The 17877-nt window shown below is 43.8% G+C and overlaps 2 protein-coding genes across 6 annotated transcripts in view; one reads left to right on the top strand and one right to left on the bottom strand.

The window, feature by feature from the left end:
* Positions 1-351: 351 nt before the first annotated feature.
* Positions 352-5774, bottom strand: ABITRAM (actin binding transcription modulator). 2 transcript variants are annotated; one of them, XM_072842311.1, is made up of 6 exons: positions 5620-5774; positions 4733-4784; positions 4048-4177; positions 1034-1110; positions 885-954; positions 352-793 (listed from the first exon to the last, which is right to left on the bottom strand). In XM_072842311.1, the coding sequence occupies exons 1-6, from the start codon at positions 5696-5698 to the stop codon at positions 656-658; spliced, it is 546 nt and encodes a 181-aa protein (XP_072698412.1). In that variant the 5' UTR covers positions 5699-5774; the 3' UTR covers positions 352-655. The 2 variants fall into 2 exon arrangements, with proteins under 2 accessions (XP_072698412.1, XP_072698411.1); XM_072842310.1 differs by lacking the exon at positions 5620-5774 and having other exon boundaries at positions 4733-5492.
* Positions 5775-5917: 143 nt separating this feature from the next.
* Positions 5918-17877, top strand: part of ELP1 (elongator acetyltransferase complex subunit 1) — a 58687-nt gene continuing 46727 nt past the window's right edge. For 2 of the 4 annotated variants that reach the window (XR_012038470.1, XM_072842302.1), the window contains exons 1-10: positions 6415-6601; positions 8018-8180; positions 9277-9429; positions 9867-9948; positions 10688-10768; positions 12982-13067; positions 14627-14723; positions 15269-15359; positions 16419-16542; positions 17499-17592. Coding sequence is in view for 3 of the 4 variants with exons in the window: in XM_072842302.1 (XP_072698403.1) it covers positions 6600-6601; positions 8018-8180; positions 9277-9429; positions 9867-9948; positions 10688-10768; positions 12982-13067; positions 14627-14723; positions 15269-15359; positions 16419-16542; positions 17499-17592 (973 nt within the window). In the remaining variant the exon portion in view is untranslated. Of the gene's footprint in view, positions 6172-6414; positions 6602-8017; positions 8181-9276; positions 9430-9866; positions 9949-10687; positions 10769-12981; positions 13068-14626; positions 14724-15268; positions 15360-16418; positions 16543-17498; positions 17593-17877 lie in introns of those variants that run through there. The other 2 variants (XM_072842301.1, XM_072842300.1) reach the window with 2 other exon arrangements.

The following is a 17877-nucleotide window of genomic DNA, read 5'->3' as shown; positions in this document are numbered from 1 at the left end:
TGAAGGAAAATCAAGGCAAAAGCAATAACCATGCCGTAACATTCAAACCGAAGCATATCAAAATGTAGTATTTACTAATGGGTTATGGGATGATGGTTAAATTATTTTTTTAAATTTTTTTTTAATTTTTATTTATTTATGATAGTCACAGAGAGAGAGAGAGAGAGAGGCGCAGAGACACAGGCAGAGGGAAAAGCAGGCTCCATGCACCGGGAGCCCAACGTGGGATTCGATCCCGGGTCTCCAGGATCGCGCCCTGGGCCAAAGGCAGGCGCAAACTGCTGCGCCACCCAGGGATCCCAGTTAAATTATTTTTACTTTGCTATTTAACACTTATCTGTTTTATCCAAATTTTTCTCAAAGTGCTTTATTTTTAATCAGAAAAACATCCTCTCCTTGCCAGTTGTTAGAAAAGCACAAGAACAGAGTGAGTACATAGGGCAGATCTGGGAGGCTGAGGACAAAACAAGAACCAAGACTCGTTATAAAAGATAAAGGGGGAAAACTAGGTTAAGTTTTAAGGTCAGGCTTCTCTGCGGATGGCTTGGGGTGAAGCACTTCACATGTGTAGGTGGTTCTTTAGTGCATGGATCGCTCAGGCCACAGGCCAGGGAGGGATAAGCATGCCGCGTTGTTCATTACCCCATTACAATCCTCATGATGGAGCCGCTGTGGCATTAATGCGCTTCACCACGACTTCTTCATACTGTTTCTGTGTCAGTAACCCTTCTGTTATGCTTTTACTTTCTTCAAATTTGGGCAATACAACCGCAATGTAGCCTTCAGTCGATGGCTAGAAAGGAATTGAATATTTAATATTGTCTTATCTATAAAATGAGATTAAAAAGTATGTAGAATGGGATACTTTTTTCTCCCTCCTTTACCTTCTCTTGAAGAATAGATGGCTTATGGAGAATGTTTTCATTCACTTCCATCAACCGTCCTCTAACACAGCTATTTAAAACAAAAGTTGTTTTGAAGAAAGATACTACCTCCTTTGTTTCTCCTAAATTGTGGTTAAAAAGCGACTTACCTAGATATGGTGTATTCTTCTCCATCTGAGCAGTAAATCTTACACAGAGGTGCAAGCTCTGTTAGAAACTGTGCCCCCTGATAATAAAAGGGAAGAAGTAATTAAATGAGGGACATCTTCATTTTCCTTTGAAAGGCAGTCTTCAGTGTTAGAATACATTCCTGGAGCTACTGTTTTAAATAAAAATATAGTATTTGCCAATACTACAGAAAAGCCATTTATTCAAACATTTATGTAAGTGGGCCAGGTACCATCGTAGGCTCTAGGGGAAAGAGCAGACTAAGATAAATAATAGGTAGTTTAATTAAAGATTAAAAATATATTTTGTCAAGTTTAAAAAATTTTTTTAAATTTATTTTATCAACTTTATTTTTTAAAGATTATATGTTTATTCATTGGACACACACAGAGAGAGAGAGAGAGAGAGGCAGAGACACAGGCAGAGGGAGAAGCAGGCTCCATGCAGGGAGCCCGATGTGGGACTCGATCCCGGGTCTCCAGGATCACGCGCTGAGCCAAAGGCAGAGGCTCAACTGCTGAGCTACCTAGGCATCCCTATTTTATCAACTTTATTTTTTTTTAATTTTTTTTAAATTTTTATTTATTTACGACAGTCACAGAGAGAGAGAGAGGCGCAGAGACACAGGCAGAGGGAGAAGCAGGCTCCATGCACCGGGAGCCCGATGTGGGATTCGATCCCGGGTCTACCAGGATCGCGCCCTGGGCCAAAGGCAGGCGCCAAACCGCTGCGCCACCCAGGGACCCCCTATTTTATCAACTTTAAATAAGAAAGCTACATGTGGCCAGATACAACAATTTCCAAAGTGTAAGAAAATCCCTCAATAACCAATAATATAAAATTCAACACAACAGAGTATGATAACATTTATACAAAGTTACTTTCATTAAATTTCCTTACTTATTTATACAAACTTACTAAAGGAACTTCTTTATTAGGGTCAATCACTAACAGTTTTTGAAGCAGTGATATTTCTAATTAAAAAGAATGCACTTTGAGGAAAATTGGGAAAATACAGAAAAGTTTTAAATAGCAAATAAAACTAGTTTACCCAATATCCTGTAACTGAGAAGCAAATGCTACATTTTGACATGTGTTCCAATGCTACAGCATGACTGTTTCAGGTACTCCACTATACTGATGTATCCCGTGAGGTTCTAGCAAACATCTACAAGGCAGCTCATGGGAACTGATGCACAAATCTCTCATGTTGCTCACTTTTTTCCCAGAAATTTTTCCTACACTTAACATGGGTATTTGAGGTTAAGAGGCTATTCCTATAACCTCTTTACCACTCAAAACGTTATTTTCTCTCTCTCTCTTTTAAAAAGATTTTATTTGAGAGAGAGAGAGAGAACTTGTAAGCGAGGTGGAGGTGAGGAGAGTAGCAGATGGGCAGGGAGAGGGACAATCAGACTCTGAGCTGAGCACAGAGTCCTACATGGGGCCTGATCCCCAAGATCCTGAGCTTATGACCTGAGCTGAAACCAAGAGTCAGATACTCAACCGACTGAGCCATCCAGGCACCCCTTGCTCAAAACATTATTAGACAGTATAAAGATGCTACCACATTGGCTTCAATCCTCTGCATATGGGTACTTCATTTCAAAATACCTGTCAATGTGACTCCTCACTTTCGGGCTGGGGATTTGTCCCAAAAGGTGTGTCTATCATTGGGTCTGTGTTAAAAGAGCAGAAGTGTTTTGACCCTTTTTTAAAATCACTTCCCTTGGGAGAATAAGTGAATGGCAGTGCTGAGAATCAAAATTTATCTGTAGTGGGTTCCACATGCAGGTCCTCTGTTTTTCAACAAATAAGTGTTATGATTTTGGACAAAGATTTATCACAGGAATTTCACAAGTACCCTTATGCTTGTAGTTGATGAACTTTACCTTTTTTTTTCTTTCTTATTTTTTTAAGAGAGGGAGGGAGGGAGGAGTGAAGGGGCAGAGGGAGAGAGATGATCTCAAGCATGCTTCATGCTCAGCACTAGCCCAATGCAGGGTTTAATCCCAGGACCCTGAGATCATGACCCAAGCCGAAATCAAGAGTCGGATGTTCAACCAACTAAGCCATTCAGATGCCCCTATAGCCTTTATCGTTGTTTTTTTTGTTTTTTTTTTTTTAAGATTTTATTTATTTATTCATGAGAGACAGAGAGAGAGAGAGAGAGGGAGGCAGAGACACAGGCAGAGGGAGAAGCAGTCTCCATGCCGGGAGCTTGACGTGGGACTTGATCTCTGGTCCCCAGGGTCACGCCCTGGGCCGAAGGTGGTGCTAAACTGCTGAGCCACCTGGGCTGCCCTAGACTTTATCTTTTAAGAAAGGTTCATGCTTTTCGAAGTCCACGTGTTCCCTGAACAAAGAGAAATTAATAATTATAAGGTACATTATAATTTCAAAACCACAAATGGGGGATTTCAAAACTACAAATGGGAGTATAAACGAGGGTCTTCTATGGGACGCCTTGGTGGCTCAGTGGTTGAGCATCTGCCTTTGGCTCAGGTTGTGATCCTGGGGTCCTAGGATTGAGTCCCACATTGGGCTCCCTGCAGGAAGCCTGCTTCTCCCTCTGCCTGTGTCTCTTCCTTGCTCTGTGTCTCTCATGAATAAATAAAAAAATTTTTAAAAACCTGAAAATATGACAAATCCTATACTTCCTGAAATACTTCATTTTTTGGTCTAAGAATTTCTTTAGGGTTAAAGTATTCTTAAAATCAGCATATCAGGGGTGCCTGGGTGGTGCAGTCAATTAAGTGTATGACTCTTGGTTTTAGCTCAGGTTGTAATGTCAGGCTCTGCACTCAACATGGGAGTCTGCTTGAGATTCTCTCTTCCTCTCCCCCTGCCCCTCTGGCTTGTGCACGCGCGCGCTCTGTCTCTCTCTGTCTAAAATAAATAAATAGATCTTAAAGAGAAATCAGCACATCTAATTGTCTAGATCTATCTTATGACTAAGACATTGAAGACTTAAGTAGAGGATTACAGGACGTACCCGCTTAAATTTCCCAGAGACCTTGTTCTGGAGTCGGCTACAGTTAGTACTGATTTGATAGGAGATGCTTTTGATTGTTTTCCCACTTTGAAGAACTGGATGAGATTCTGCTAATGTGATGACACATATTCTACAAGGAGCAAAAATTTGATGCTGTTACGGGTTGGTATAATTCTTCCTCACACCACACAGTACACCTACCGGCCCAAGAACATACCCAGCGACAGCTGTTTAGTCAGACTATCATTCCCCCCATTTTCCTCTGCATACTGCTGGACCTTAACTGTAGAAGGGAATGCACTAATAAGAGAGGAGAAAAAAGAGACTGAATTGCCTTCCCAGAAAAAGGCAACGCACCAGAAGTCCTCAGGTGGACCTGAGGTGGAAGAGAGAGGGGTAAGGCATGGCTGTGCGCACAGGACACTCCCTGTGCCTCTGCCCTTGTCCCTGCTGTGCGCCCCCGCGGTTCGCTGTGATTGGGCAGAGGCTGGTCACTGCGGGGGTGGCTGGCTGAGGGGGGGGTCTCCCCCACCCGCAGGTCTGGAGTATGCACTGAACCGCTCCTCGTCCGCCAAACTGTAACAAACGCCACACAGTGGAGGAGAATCACTTAATGAATATGTGTTTAATCCAGGACCATACCAGACACGTTATTTTTATAATTTAAGGTTCCCAATTTGCTTACCGGTTGGAGTGCTGTAGTATACAGTGGTCCTCACAGGGTTTGCCTTTGACATCTGGAAGAATGATGAACGAGCCTGTTGGCTGGTGCCACTGTGCTCGTAGAGACAGTTGTGAGGATGCACACGCACTGATCACTGGCGTCCCTTCGTTACTTAAAAAGATGTGCACAGAGGCTTTCTGTAAAGTACTGAAAGGGATCTGCCCAGGTGGGATCCTTCGCTCAATATTAAATGACTGACTCTTTGCTCCATCTCGCTTCATCTTCACTTTAAGACGAACACAACCGTTATTCCTATCAGAACAAGCGGCCGTCGTGTAAGACAGCGGCGCCGGTCTCGTCGGTCACTTTCATAGTGACCGACTCTTCTGGTTTGCCCGGCACTGTCTTCATGTTAGCTCTCAAAGTCTCAGATTCTGGGAAATCCCTGAGTTCTGGGTAAGCCGGGACGTTGAGTCAACCCTAAATTTGGCTTAAAAAAACTGTGTGCCACGGTATTTTTAAAAAAATAAGTACGCCTAGATCTTACGTCAGGCAGGGGTTAGAGGCGGCCTCGAGGACGCTCCCCACGGACATTTACCGGGCACACGGGGCAGGTGTGTGGCACCGGCACCTTCCGGGGAAATGCTGGGTTCCGCCGTCTAACTGCCTTCCCTGAGCCAACTGCCCCTCCCTTCCTGCCGCTACCCTCCTTCCGACCCGATGGCTTAAGTCGTAGCGCGGCCGCGGCTGCCGTGGGGCCGAGCCGGTCCTCGCGGGCACCGAATGCGGACGGAGGGCTCGGGTCCCTCGGCCGCGCGGAGGAAGCGCCGGGGAAAGCGCGCGTGGCTCGCGACCTGTCAGCCCGGTCCGCGCAGCGTCAGAACAGCGCGGCCGAACCCCCCACTTACCGGCTTTGTACCAGCGAGTGAAGTAACGATCCACGAGCGACGGCACGGCGGGTTCCGCGGCCGCGGGCTCGGTGGCCATGGCGACCGCGGGCGCCACCACCCCCGCCCTGCGCGCCCCGAGCGCTTCCTCCGAGAGGGCGCGGGAGGATGGCGCACTTCCGGCGCGCGGCCCGCGGTGTGCGCACGCGCCCTGCTGTCCCGGCCCCGCAGACCCCGCAGACCCCGCCGCCGGGCAGGGTTGGCCCTGTGCGCTGGAGGCCGACGTCAAAGCCGGGATCCGACAGCAGAAGCGGGCGGAGGGGCCGCGCGGCTCCCCACCTCTGGCGTGCCGGGCTCGGGAGCGGGCCGGCCACGCCCCCTGCGCCTCGTGACGTCACTCCCGGGGCGCCGGGCTGAGTCCCCCCCGCGGCGCCCGCGGTTCGGCGTCTCCCGGGTGCGCGGCCCGAAGGCCGGAGGGGCGGGCGGGAGAGCGGCCCTGGGCTCCGGAAGGCCGGCCGCGCGGCGCCGGTGAGGCCAAGGTGGACGCGCCGCTGTTGGCGGAGCGCGTCGCAGGTGAGCGTTCGGACGGCTCGCTCGCGCGGGGGCGGGGGGCACGACGGGTTGCTCCCGGGCCGCACGTGTACGGCCCCCGGATTCCTCGCGGTGCTGGACGGCGCCGCCGAGCCGCCTGACGCGCGGCGGCCCAGGGTGGATTGCGGGGGGCGCGGCGCTGCTTGTCGCGCCGCGACTCCTCGGGGAGACGCCTCCGGTGCTGCTCCGTGTAAGGGGTGTTCGGTGCGCGCCGTCCCTCCGGCCGGTGACCCCCGTGTGGCGCTGGCAGCCCTCCACGTCCCCAAGGCCCGACGCGTACCCGAGCGCCCAGCGGATGTTTCCTGCGAGCCACAAACCGGGTCGTGGAATCGATCGGACACGGTGCGAAGGATTGAAGCTGTCTATTGACAGCGACGGAGCCAACCAGTAAATGAATAGCTTAGTGAGAAATGTGAGCAAAAAAAAGGGGGGGGGGAGACCATTTTTCAGCTTGGGGGACAGAGAGAGTAGAAATGCCTTGTCCTCAAATAGAAGCTCATTTGAGTGGGAGAACAGCCGTGCTTCGTTCTCCAGTGTGTGTGTGACGTGCTTGTGAGGGCTCCTTGTGAAAAACCTCAGAGGGGGGCACGTGTGGTTTTACTGTTCACTTTGGAGAGGGTCAGGGCTGGACGTGGGGATCTCATCAGCCTGTTAATGAGCCGAGTGGTACTTGCCTGCCGTGGGCATGATCATTAGCCAAGAGGCGACAGGGCGGAGGAACCAGGGTGGAGGAGTTGCCAGAAATTTCAGAGAGGATACAGACTTGATAGGAAGAGGCTAATTGAGGGTGAAAGAGTTGGGGATTGCAGTTGTAAAAGAAAAGGTACTAGTAAGTTGAGGTCCTGGGGGACTGTGGAGAATACTGCTTCCCTGACTTTGAAAAGGAGTAGGGGAGAAAAATAAAGAAAAGAAAAGGAAAAAAAAAAAAAAAAAAGAAGAAAAGGAGTAGGACACTTCTGAGAAGACAAGGAAATAACAATGATGGTCCTGAAACATCACATACAGTGTGTGTGTGTTGTATATATCTATAGGGTTTTATATGGATTTATAAATCTTTCAGGTTGTAAAGATTTTTTTTTTTTTTTAAGATTATTTGAGAGAGAGCATGAGCCAGCATGGGGAGCAGCAGAGGCAGAGGGAGAAGCAGGCTCCTCACTGAGCAGGGAGCTCCATGGGGCCCCATTCCAGGCCCTCGGGATCCTGACCTGAGCCGAAGGGAGATGCTTAACCGACTGAGCCACCGGGGCCCCCATAAAGATATTCTTATATGCAAAAAATGGAAGTGTTTTCCTATTTATTTTGATCGTTCCAACTCTCCTGAGGAATGACTAATGTTAAGTCTTTTTTTTTTTTTTAAAGATTTATTTATTTACTTATTCAGAGAGAGAGAGAGAGGCAGAGACACAGGCAGAGGGAGAAGCAGGCTCCATGCAGGGAGCCTGACGTGGGACGCAATCCTGGGTCTCCAGGATCACGCCCTGGGCTGAAGGCGGCGCTAAACTGCTGAGCCACCAGAGCTGCCTTGTTAAGTCTTTTTGAAAAAACAATTCTGAAGTTGAGAGTCTTACCTCTCCCAAAGAGTAAGAATGTAGAGTAGATTCCAGAATCTAAGTTTGTAAACCATAAACACTCTGAGTTGGTGAGGTTGCTGCCACACGTCTCTGTGTGGGTTCAGATGAGATCTTTTTTCTTTTTTTCTTGATTATTCTAATGACCACATCTCGGCCCCTGAATCATTTTGCTTATATGAGTGACATTTATCCCTGGTAAGCTATTCCTTTCTCTCAGAGTAATTCTTCATCAAGGGGTATTTGTACTTTTCTTTCAGGAATTGCCTCATCATGAGAAATCTAAAGTTACTTCAGACCCTGGAGTTCAGAGATATTCAGGCTCCAGGGAGACCTCAGTGCATCTCTCTTCGAACTGAACAGAGCACCGTGCTTATTGGCTCAGACCATGGACTGATAGAAATAGACCCTGTCACAAGAGAAGTAAGCTAATGATGGAGAATGCCAGCACTTACAAGACCCTCGACTTATCTTTTTCTTTCTTTCTTTTTTTTTAAAGATTTATTTATTTATTTATGATAGACATAGAGAGAGAGGCAGAGATACAGGAGGAGGGAGAAGCAGGCTCCATGCCAGGAGCCTGACGTGGGACTCGATCCCGTGCTCCAGGATCGCGCCCTGGGCCAAAGGCAGGCGCTAAACCGCTGAGCCACCCAGGGATCCCCGACTTATCTTTTTCTAAACCTGCTTCCCCCAGATAGTCTTTAGTTTGAATCTTACTGAATTCATATCCTCCTAAATGAACATTCCCTTGGCTTTATACTGGTGTCATATGAGACATTACTAAAGTTGTAACCTACCCTTAACTCTTCTTCTATTTGAATTGTAAGTTGGCAAAATTCTGACTTTACATTTTGTGTGGGTGCCCTTTTTACCCTTTCCATCATGTAAATACTACTTATAATTGTGGATCTCAACTGAGAATGCAAATGAAAATTGCCTGTAGAACTTCTTAAAATTGTGTTTCAGCCTCTGTCCTGTGCCAGCTAAATGAGAATCCTCAGTGCTGGATCCTGAGTGTACATGTATATACTTACATATACACATATGTATATATGCATATGTATGTACGTGTGTGTATTTTATGTACGCACGTACTTTAAAAAATCTTTGAGTTGATCCTGAGCTCTTCCCTTAATTATATTTGCTACTAATGTATTTTAGGTGATTGCATTCTTTGTTCTTTCTCCCCATGCTGTAGAAATTTTAGGAAACCTTAGTTAAAAACCATAGTTTTCTTCATGTTTTATTGAATATTTTTTAAAGAGACCATGTTTCTTTTGTATAGTGCTTACTTGGCAGAAAGGTCCCGTTAACTTTTTTTTTTTTTTTTTTTTTTAAATTAAAGACAGTAGTGTGATATTTCTCAAATGGAAGTTTGGATTTTAATCTAGAAAAACACTTGAAAGCTTTTATATTAGAAAAGGAGCATTAAAAAGTAACTTATTTTTGGAAATGTTATGAATTGTCCTTGAAAATAGATTGGCCTAATTTGTTTATGTATTTGTTTTGGTGAAAGGTGAAAAATGAAGTTTCTTTAGTGTCTGAAGGCTTTCTTCCAGAGGATGGAAGTGGCTGCATTGTTGGTATTCAGGACTTGCTGGATCAGGAGTCTGTGTGTATGGCCACAGCCTCCGGAGACGTCATACTCTGCAATCTCAGCACATGCCAGGTAAGTGGAGGAGTCCAGTGGGGAGGAAACCTCAAGCATCCTTAAATAAGTCATGTGTTTTATGTAGAAGCTTAAAAAATCAGGAGCTACTGCTTAAATATCATATTTAAGCATTTTGCAAATTAGAGTCTTTGCGTTACATATTTTTTTTTTTTTACAAAAAGTTGTTGTCATGGCTTTAGCTGTATTTCAACTACACTTCAGCTGTATTTTGAAAACTCACTTGGGGGATCCCTGGGTGGCGCAGCGGTTTGGCGCCTGCCTTTGGCCCAGGGCGCGATCCTGGAGACCCGAGATCGAATCCCACATCAGGCTCCCGGTGCATGGAGCCTGCTTCTCCCTCTGCCTGTGTCTCTGCCTCTCTCTCTCTCTCTCTGTGACTATCATAAATAAATAAAAATTAAAAAAAAAAAACTCACTTTTGTCTACTGATGCAGCTGGAATGTGTTGGGAGTGTAGCCAGTGGTATCTCTGTCATGAGTTGGAGTCCTGACCAAGAGCTGGTGCTTCTTGCCACAGGTAAGTCTGTCACTGTTTCTCCCTGTGACTTTTATAAAACATGACTCCTAATATTTTAAAGGCTTAAATTTTGGAGTGCTTATTCAAAAAATTTCTTTGAGCAGTGATACCAGCATTATAATCTAGAGGGAATGTGCTCTTTTTGACTTAAATTTCATCTCTTAATATATTATTTTAAGAAGTTATTTCACCTTACTGTTTCAATTTTTGGAAACGAAGTCACAAACTTGGAAATCTGTGTGGTCCACATTTGTAGATAAAAGTGTTAGCAATATTTGACCTACACTAAGAGGAATAGCTGCTATAAACAGATTCTGAAGACTGCTTTTATAGCTCTTTAGGAGCTCCCATGAGCTTTTAAAAATTACTTTTTTTCCTTTAAGTCTCTTTATTCCAGATGCGTTTCTATAAGCTGGTACCCCCGATGAGGTAGGTGTGTGTTTGTAGAGATAGCTTGGTGAAGTCTTGAAGTTAGTGGAGGAGGGCTAAGTAGACTTCAGTGTTAGCTTTACACACGCAAATAGCTGATAGTAAGCATCAGGTAACTTAGCTGGTCGAAGCTTTTTTTTTTTACTTTTTTTTTCAAATGAGAGTCAAAATATTTAGAATGAATTATGTCTTCCCTCTTCTGACTCTAGACTCCTCCACTCCAGCTCTGTAGCTTCCAGTGTTGTAGATACTTAGGAAATGGCAAATTTGTGCACAAAAACAAAATTATTCTTGTTTGTGCCCATCCAAGGTCAACAGACCCTAATTATGATGACAAAAGATTTTGAACCAATCATGGAACAGCAGATCCACCAGGATGATTTTGGTGAAAGTGAGTATAGCTCTGTTTGAAACATTTTGTGATCTGAAGTTCCTCCCAGGTTTGATCATTTTCTTGCACACTAATAGCCACGTCATAAACCCAGAGAGCTATGAAACAGGAAGCCTCGTGCATTCAGTGTCTGATAACCCCGTTCCTGTAGCCCATTCCAGACAAGGCATACCTCTGGTGCCTCTCCAGGTCTGAGAGTTCACTTTGCCAACAACTGGGAGAACAGAAACCTACCGAATGTCACCTACATAATTGTTGCCCAAACCTCGTGACAGGCATAGGCCGGGGCTTCAGTGAAAGGAACTGTGCCAGCTAAAGTAAAGAGAGTATTTCTGGGGTACAGTTTTGGGGCAAAAACAAGAGAGGTAGGATAGAAGGCTGATTTTTTTTGTTCCTACTAATTAGACCTGAATCTACATTTTCATGGGAACCATCAGATTGCTTTCCTGCTAAGATCTAGCTGAGGTGATTTGGGCCTTGAAGCTGTGGGAGTATTGAAAGGGGAGAAGAGGGGAGATGTTTATTGTGTGTAAGAGGCTCTGACCAACATGAGGGCACCAGATGGAAGGCCCAATTGAGAGAGATGGTGGGGAGAAGGGATTTTAACTTTTGCTGATAACTGACCTCATGCCTTCTTGTTCTCCTAAATCATTTAGAATGAGGACATCATTTAGAAAGTTGTTACTCATTCGCTCAAAAATAATTTATCCAGAAATGACTTTCGAGTAGGTACTATGAACACAGCAGTGTGTTTGGTGCTATGGATAATCAGCTTTTCCTTTGAGGAGTCCCATGATAACATGTTGTGCAAGGTATCAGGGTAGCATGAGGGGAATAAGGGAGCAGTGGAGAGGAAAGATTTCCCAGGAGAGGCTGGGGTGGGCTGAGTGTTTTATCCGGGCTGAATTGGTGTTGGGTAGGTGAGAGTTGAGGGTGGAGGGCTGGGGGGTGGGGTGGGGTGGTCTAAACAGTAGAATTAGTCTAGTCCGAGGCACAGATGCTTCATAGATATGTCCTGGCTTGTTTAGGCAGCTGTGAGTAGCTGCTGGCAGGACATGAGTGCGGATTGAAATAAGCAGGATAGGGCAGCCCGGGTGGCTCTGCAGTTTAGTGCCACCTTCGGCCCAGGGTGTAATTCTGGAGACCGGGAATTGAGTCCCATGTCAGGCTCCCTGCACGGAGCCTGCTTCTCCCTATGCCTATGTCTTTGCCTCCCCCCCCCGGCCCCCCCTTTCTCTTTCTGTCTCATGAATAAATAAATAAAATCTTAAAAAAAATAAGCAGGATATATTTTGGTTGAGTTTGATGGGAATCTGGACATACAATCAGCCATTAAAAGTTTTGATGATGCAAAATTGATTGGTTGATTGGTGGAGAAGGAAGAGACTGGAGGCAGGGTGATCGGATAGGAGTGCTATGGGAATCCAGATAAGAAAGGTGGGTGTGGGGCTAAAAGAAGGGAGGAATTTAGAAGAAATTTGATTCTCAGGAGGGGAATACATTTTTGAAATTATCTCAGAAATGTTTTTGGAATATGTATGCATAGTTTCCCTGCTGTCCTAGCCAGTTTGAGAAATAGCAGTTAAGAAAGTGACATAAATGGGCATGGATATGTAAGGTGAGGAGGAAAGAGTTAATGGGACTCTGGACAGAAGCTCAGGTAACCAGAATAAAGATGCCAGTAACAGAGAGAGTGGGTGGGGGGAAGTGCCAGCTAATTAGTGGTAGGTGACAAGTTCTGTTTGTTTTAAGGACCGTATGGAATCACTATGTAGAGTATGCACACATAAGGAGCTGAAGCTCAGGATAGGCCAGAGCTGTGGATTGGGAGTCAGTGACACGTAGGGAATCTTTACAATCTTGGGAGGAGGTGAACTTGCTCAGGAGCAGACGTGTCTTGTAAATTCTTCACGTTTCATTCTTCTTACTTGTAAAGTGGGAATTGCTGTCATCAAGGGAATTTAGAATATATAAGATGGCAGTAAAGTGCTTTCCAAAAGAAAGGCATTTCAAGTTCTTCAAAAATCATCGATGCGTATACTCTGGAATACTGATTTTCCAAATATTGAGTGCTGCTGGTCAATTTATTGAGAGGTCTCAGAGGACCCAGGTAATTGACCAGTGACTAACTTAATGAAGAATAGCAATGAAACTGTTTTATTTCATTTTGTTTAGCTTATTGGTTGTCTTGCATGTTCTTAATCATTTCCTAGGCAAGTTTATCACTGTTGGATGGGGCAGGAAAGAGACGCAGTTCCACGGATCAGAAGGCCGGCAAGCAGCATTTCAGGTGCAGATGGTAAGATTGGTCTGATGGATATAGGACCTTGACTGAACAAGTAGAAGTTTTGCCTACTACCAGGAATTCCAGGTGTCCTGTTAGAGGCTAATGATGAATAGAGCTCTTCTTTAATAAAACTGAAACTGGGGATCCCTGGGTGGCACAGCGGTTTGGCGCCTGCCTTTGGCCCAGGGCGCGATCCTGGAGACCCGGGATCGAATCCCACGTCTGGCTCCCGGTGCATGGAGCCTGGTTCTCCCTCTGCCTGTGTCTCTGCGCCTGTGTGTGTGTGTGTGTGATGACTATCATAAATAAATAAAAATTAAAAAAAAAAATAAATAAATAAAACAAACTGTTTCATTCCTTAGGGAATGAGTCATTCTAGAAAGACCCTTTTTCCTTGCCAAGTTGCTTTGTAATTTCAGTAGAGAGAATAATTTTAACCAATATTTGGTTTAAACAATATGTCCTCACAGATAGAAATGAAGCATTTTGTGTATCCCTTCCTGTTTCTCTTTCCTTCCTCCTCAGAAAGAGCTGTTGTCCTCGATTCACTGTTGATCATTTATGTGCATGTTTTCATACATGCACACATTAGATACTTTTCATGATTTTTCTCTTTGGATGAAACTCTTAGTCTTCCTTTTTTATGAATACCTTTTGAAGGTAGAACTATAGGAGTTACTGATAATGGATTAAATGTGGGGTGACAAAGAAGAATTGAGAATGATCCCAAGATTTGGGCAGAACAAATGGAAGCATATAATTTACGTTACGTGTAGACATTTCCATGAGCTTGTCATTTACATTTTCTATCCATAATGATTTCTGGCCACCTTCCAAGTAACTCATATGTCATCTCCTAACCCTTCACTAGAGCAGGCTTGTGTTCTCTGCCATAGGGCAGTGTCATTGAGCATAGGTCTTGATAGGCTTCCTGTGTATTCTCTCCCGTGCAAGTATGGTGCTGAGGGCATTCTGTTGCACCCTGTCACTGGAGTGTGATGGTGGGTGCTTGGGTGGCCCTGTGTCCCCCATCTTGCAGATCGGCCTTTCTTCAAGGCCTTGAGGACCGAGATGTAGGCGGCACTGGAGACCTTTCTTCTTCCCATACTGCAGAACACAGAACTTTTCTGTTTCCATCACTGCTATTGACTTTACCACCTCTGGCTTTCCCTGCCGACTTCTTAATTCATCTGTACTGTTGGGAAGCTTACACAGTAACCAAATAACTAGGACTCTACCCTCTTACATTGAGATAAACATTTATTTCCTTATTCTAACAACCCGGTAGATTCTTCAGGTCTAAATATTTAATATCCAGATCTACAGCTCTTTTTCTCTGTTGCCGTGCTTGGAGGCCCCCCTTTTTTAATGCCTGAAGACAGATTTTGTTTTGTTCTCTTGATGATTTCTGAGTCTAAGAGGCCTTCTAGAAGGGTTCCTGAGGATTCTGTGAGGTTGGTTTTCTAGATAGCTTATGTCTCATGTAAAAGATTTAGTTTTAATACCCTGGGGCTTGTTTGATCCCAGACTATTTAAGTTCCCCAGTAAGATTTGTGTTTCTTCCTCTCTAGTATGAGTCGGCTTTGCCCTGGGATGACCATAGGCCGCAGGTGACCTGGCGTGGTGATGGCCAGTTTTTTGCTGTGAGTGTTGTTTGCCCAGAGACAGGTATGGAAATACATTGTAGTTAAAGGGAAAAAATTATTTTATGAAGTTCAAGTTATTTTCTTCCTTTTATTTTTTAAAATTATACATACAAGGTGCTGCTTTAGATGTTAAATGAATTTAGAGCTAAGAACTGAAAGAGATCTTTGAGGTCATTTGGTCAGGCCTCTTACCTGTTGGGTACACATTTTTTCCCCCCAAAGATTTAATTAATTTATTTTTGAGGGAGGGAAGGTGGGAGGGTGAGAGAGAGAGAAAGAGAGAAAGTTAAATCATGAGCTGGGGAGGGGCAGAGGGAGAATTAGACTCCTCGCTAAGCAGGGAGCCCGATGCAGGACTCAATCCCAGGACCCTGGGATCATGATCTGAGCTGAAGGCAGACACTTAAACAAACTAGCCATCCAGGCACCCCCGCTGGGTACAAATTCTTAACAAGATTAATCTACTCGGCTTTGTAAAACTGTGGCAGTTTTTATTAATGAGATGTTTGAATAGTTCGGACTTAACAGCATTTTAAGTTTTTCTATTTAACTCTGCCTGCTATACAGGAGCTCGGAAGGTCAGAGTATGGAACCGAGAGTTTGCCTTACAGTCAACCAGTGAGCCTGTGGCAGGCCTGGGACCAGCTCTGGCATGGAAGTGAGTGGGAAAAGAAACCTTGTAACTTCTTCCTCAGAGAAGATAGTAGTAGTGGGGTAAGGGTGGTGGTACATGTTAAATAGAGGTGTTCATGTAACACAAAAGGATATTAACTTCTCATTTGGCTATAAACTTATATCTTTCTCTTTCTAGTTTTTCTGAAGTCAGAATTCATTTTGAATAGTAGATTCAGAACTTTTTCACAGATGTTGTCATTCCAAGGCCCGCATTTTACAGCTTACAGGGTGGGCCTATATGAAGCCATTGTGTAGAACAGAAAATGGTGCTTAGAAGGAAAGTCACTCTACAAAGCTTGTGGGGCAGTGGAGCTTTGGTGGAAACTAGAAAAAGGGCTTTCTTCTTTGCCCAAGCCACAGCCTCTTAGGCCAGAAGGTTCTGCTTGCTGAGGAACATGGCAGGCTGGATTCCACCTCAAGTTATGTCTTGTCCAGTGTCTGCAACTACCCAGAGGAAAGACAGAAGAAATGTTTTCTGTCTCAGTAGCATCTGTTATATAACAGACTCCTCTGTCTCTGGGTTATAGACATCGTGTTTCCCACCAGTACCTGACAATTGAATGAGAGAGCAAAGAGAGAAAGGTATTTAAAGTAAAACTGTAGAGACAGATGTGAACAAGATGAGGCAGTTGGGATGTTTTAAGTAAGTTGAGAAATCTTAATACCTATCTGAGCATAAAGTAGTTGCCAAAGTCATATATTTGAAGGAAAAATACATTGTGGTTTTATAGGATATTGTATTTGGAATAGTTTTAAAAATTTATTGTTGGGTTTTTTTTTTTTTTTTTTAAGTCACACTAGTGCAGTCTAAATTTGTAAGTCTTTGTAAGCAAATGGAACCTTTGTGCAAATTAAGAATAGACGCACTCTCTCTTGGCAGGTGTAGTCCCCCACTAGGCTAAAGTGCTTACCAAGAGACATGTGGGATTTAAACCTTCCTTGGATGGAGATTTTTTGGAAAAATTGTTTCTCTGACTTAAATCTCATTCTTAGCCAGCTGGCTCTACTTTCAGAGGTTCTAACATCCAGCGTTTGCTTTAAGGCCCTCAGGTAGTTTGATTGCATCTACACAAGAGAAACCCAATCAGCAGGATATTGTGTTTTTTGAGAAAAATGGCCTTCTTCATGGACATTTTACACTTCCTTTCCTCAAAGATGAGGTTAAGGTAAGTGCCTGAGTTATTTCACCATCAAATTTAGGGAACTTCCCACAGCTATAGAGGCTTATATCTGATATGGGCATGTAAGGAGAAGCTCCAGAGTAGATAGTAATAAAAATAGTGGCTTCTTACAATTGAATTTTTTTTGAAAGAGGTTTTTTTTTTTTTTAAGGATATTTTGCAAAGAAGAAATGACATTCTTACTCTAGGTAAAATACAGATAGAAATAGAAATCCTCATTTGTATTGTTCATTTGGACAAAAGCATAATGCTTCCATTGGTAGATACTTTTCATTAATAGCACTTAAACCTTGAGCCACTTGTATACCATTAGGATTTTTATGAGCAGAAACATCAAATGGTGGTAAGCTTTAATAATTAAACATAAACATAAGTTAAAATTATGTTACACGTAAATTACAAATTGAAGCTAAAAGTTGAGGAAGTTTAATTTGCTCCCATGACCTTCTTATTCACTTTGAACAGATGCCAGCATTTTATAGTTTTCATCCAGTCACCACTTTCTAGTCTAAACACACTTTATGGTTCCCTGGGGTTTTGATTCTAGAAATTGATTTTTAATATTCATTTCTAACAGGTAAGAAAACATTTTTCTTCTCTAACCACAAATCTATTATCATACCTTACAAGATTTGTAATAGTTCCTTAGTATCATGTAAAACCTAGTCCCTTTCAAATTTCCTTGATTGTCTAAAAATGTCAACTTGCATTTGGTTAAGTCTTGTAAATTTTTAAGCATAATGCATTTTTTGACATCCCTGCATATAATGACATATTAACTAGATTTGTTAATGATTCTATGGGTTCCTAATCTATAGTTGAGGATCAGCTCAAGTAATGGGATTACTTGGTTGGTGAGGACAGGGAATTCAGCTCTTATGTAAGATTTTGAAGTATATACATAGTTAAAAGCCAGTGACATTGCCTTTTTTCCCTATTAGGTAAATGGCCTGTTCTGGAATGCAGATTCCACTGTGCTTGCAGTTTGGCTAGAAGACCTTCAGAGGGGAGAAAACTGCACTTTAAAAACCTATGGTAAGACAGCACCTAGCATCTTAGCCCCATGCCACATAAAATGTCGTTGAAAGTAGTAGGCTATGGAGTTGCCTTTCTCCCTTCTGCTTTGTCCTGTAATGGAATCGGAGATAACTGAGGGGGATAAATGGAAATAAGGGAATGGTTTGGTTTTGATTATTTAGGGATTTTTAGTCATGTATCATTTAGGGTTCTCTAGACAAATAGGTTGACAGGTTGGAAATTCAGTTAAGAGTTGATATTTCAGTCCTGAGTCTCAAATTTATAAGGACAGGCCTGAACTCT

This window comes from Canis lupus, chromosome 10 (assembly GCF_048164855.1).
Source record: "Canis lupus baileyi chromosome 10, mCanLup2.hap1, whole genome shotgun sequence".
NCBI classification, from domain to species: Eukaryota; Metazoa; Chordata; class Mammalia; order Carnivora; family Canidae; genus Canis; species Canis lupus.
The sequence above is the reverse complement of the archived record's forward strand: the minus strand, read 5'-3'. Positions and strand labels throughout refer to the sequence as shown.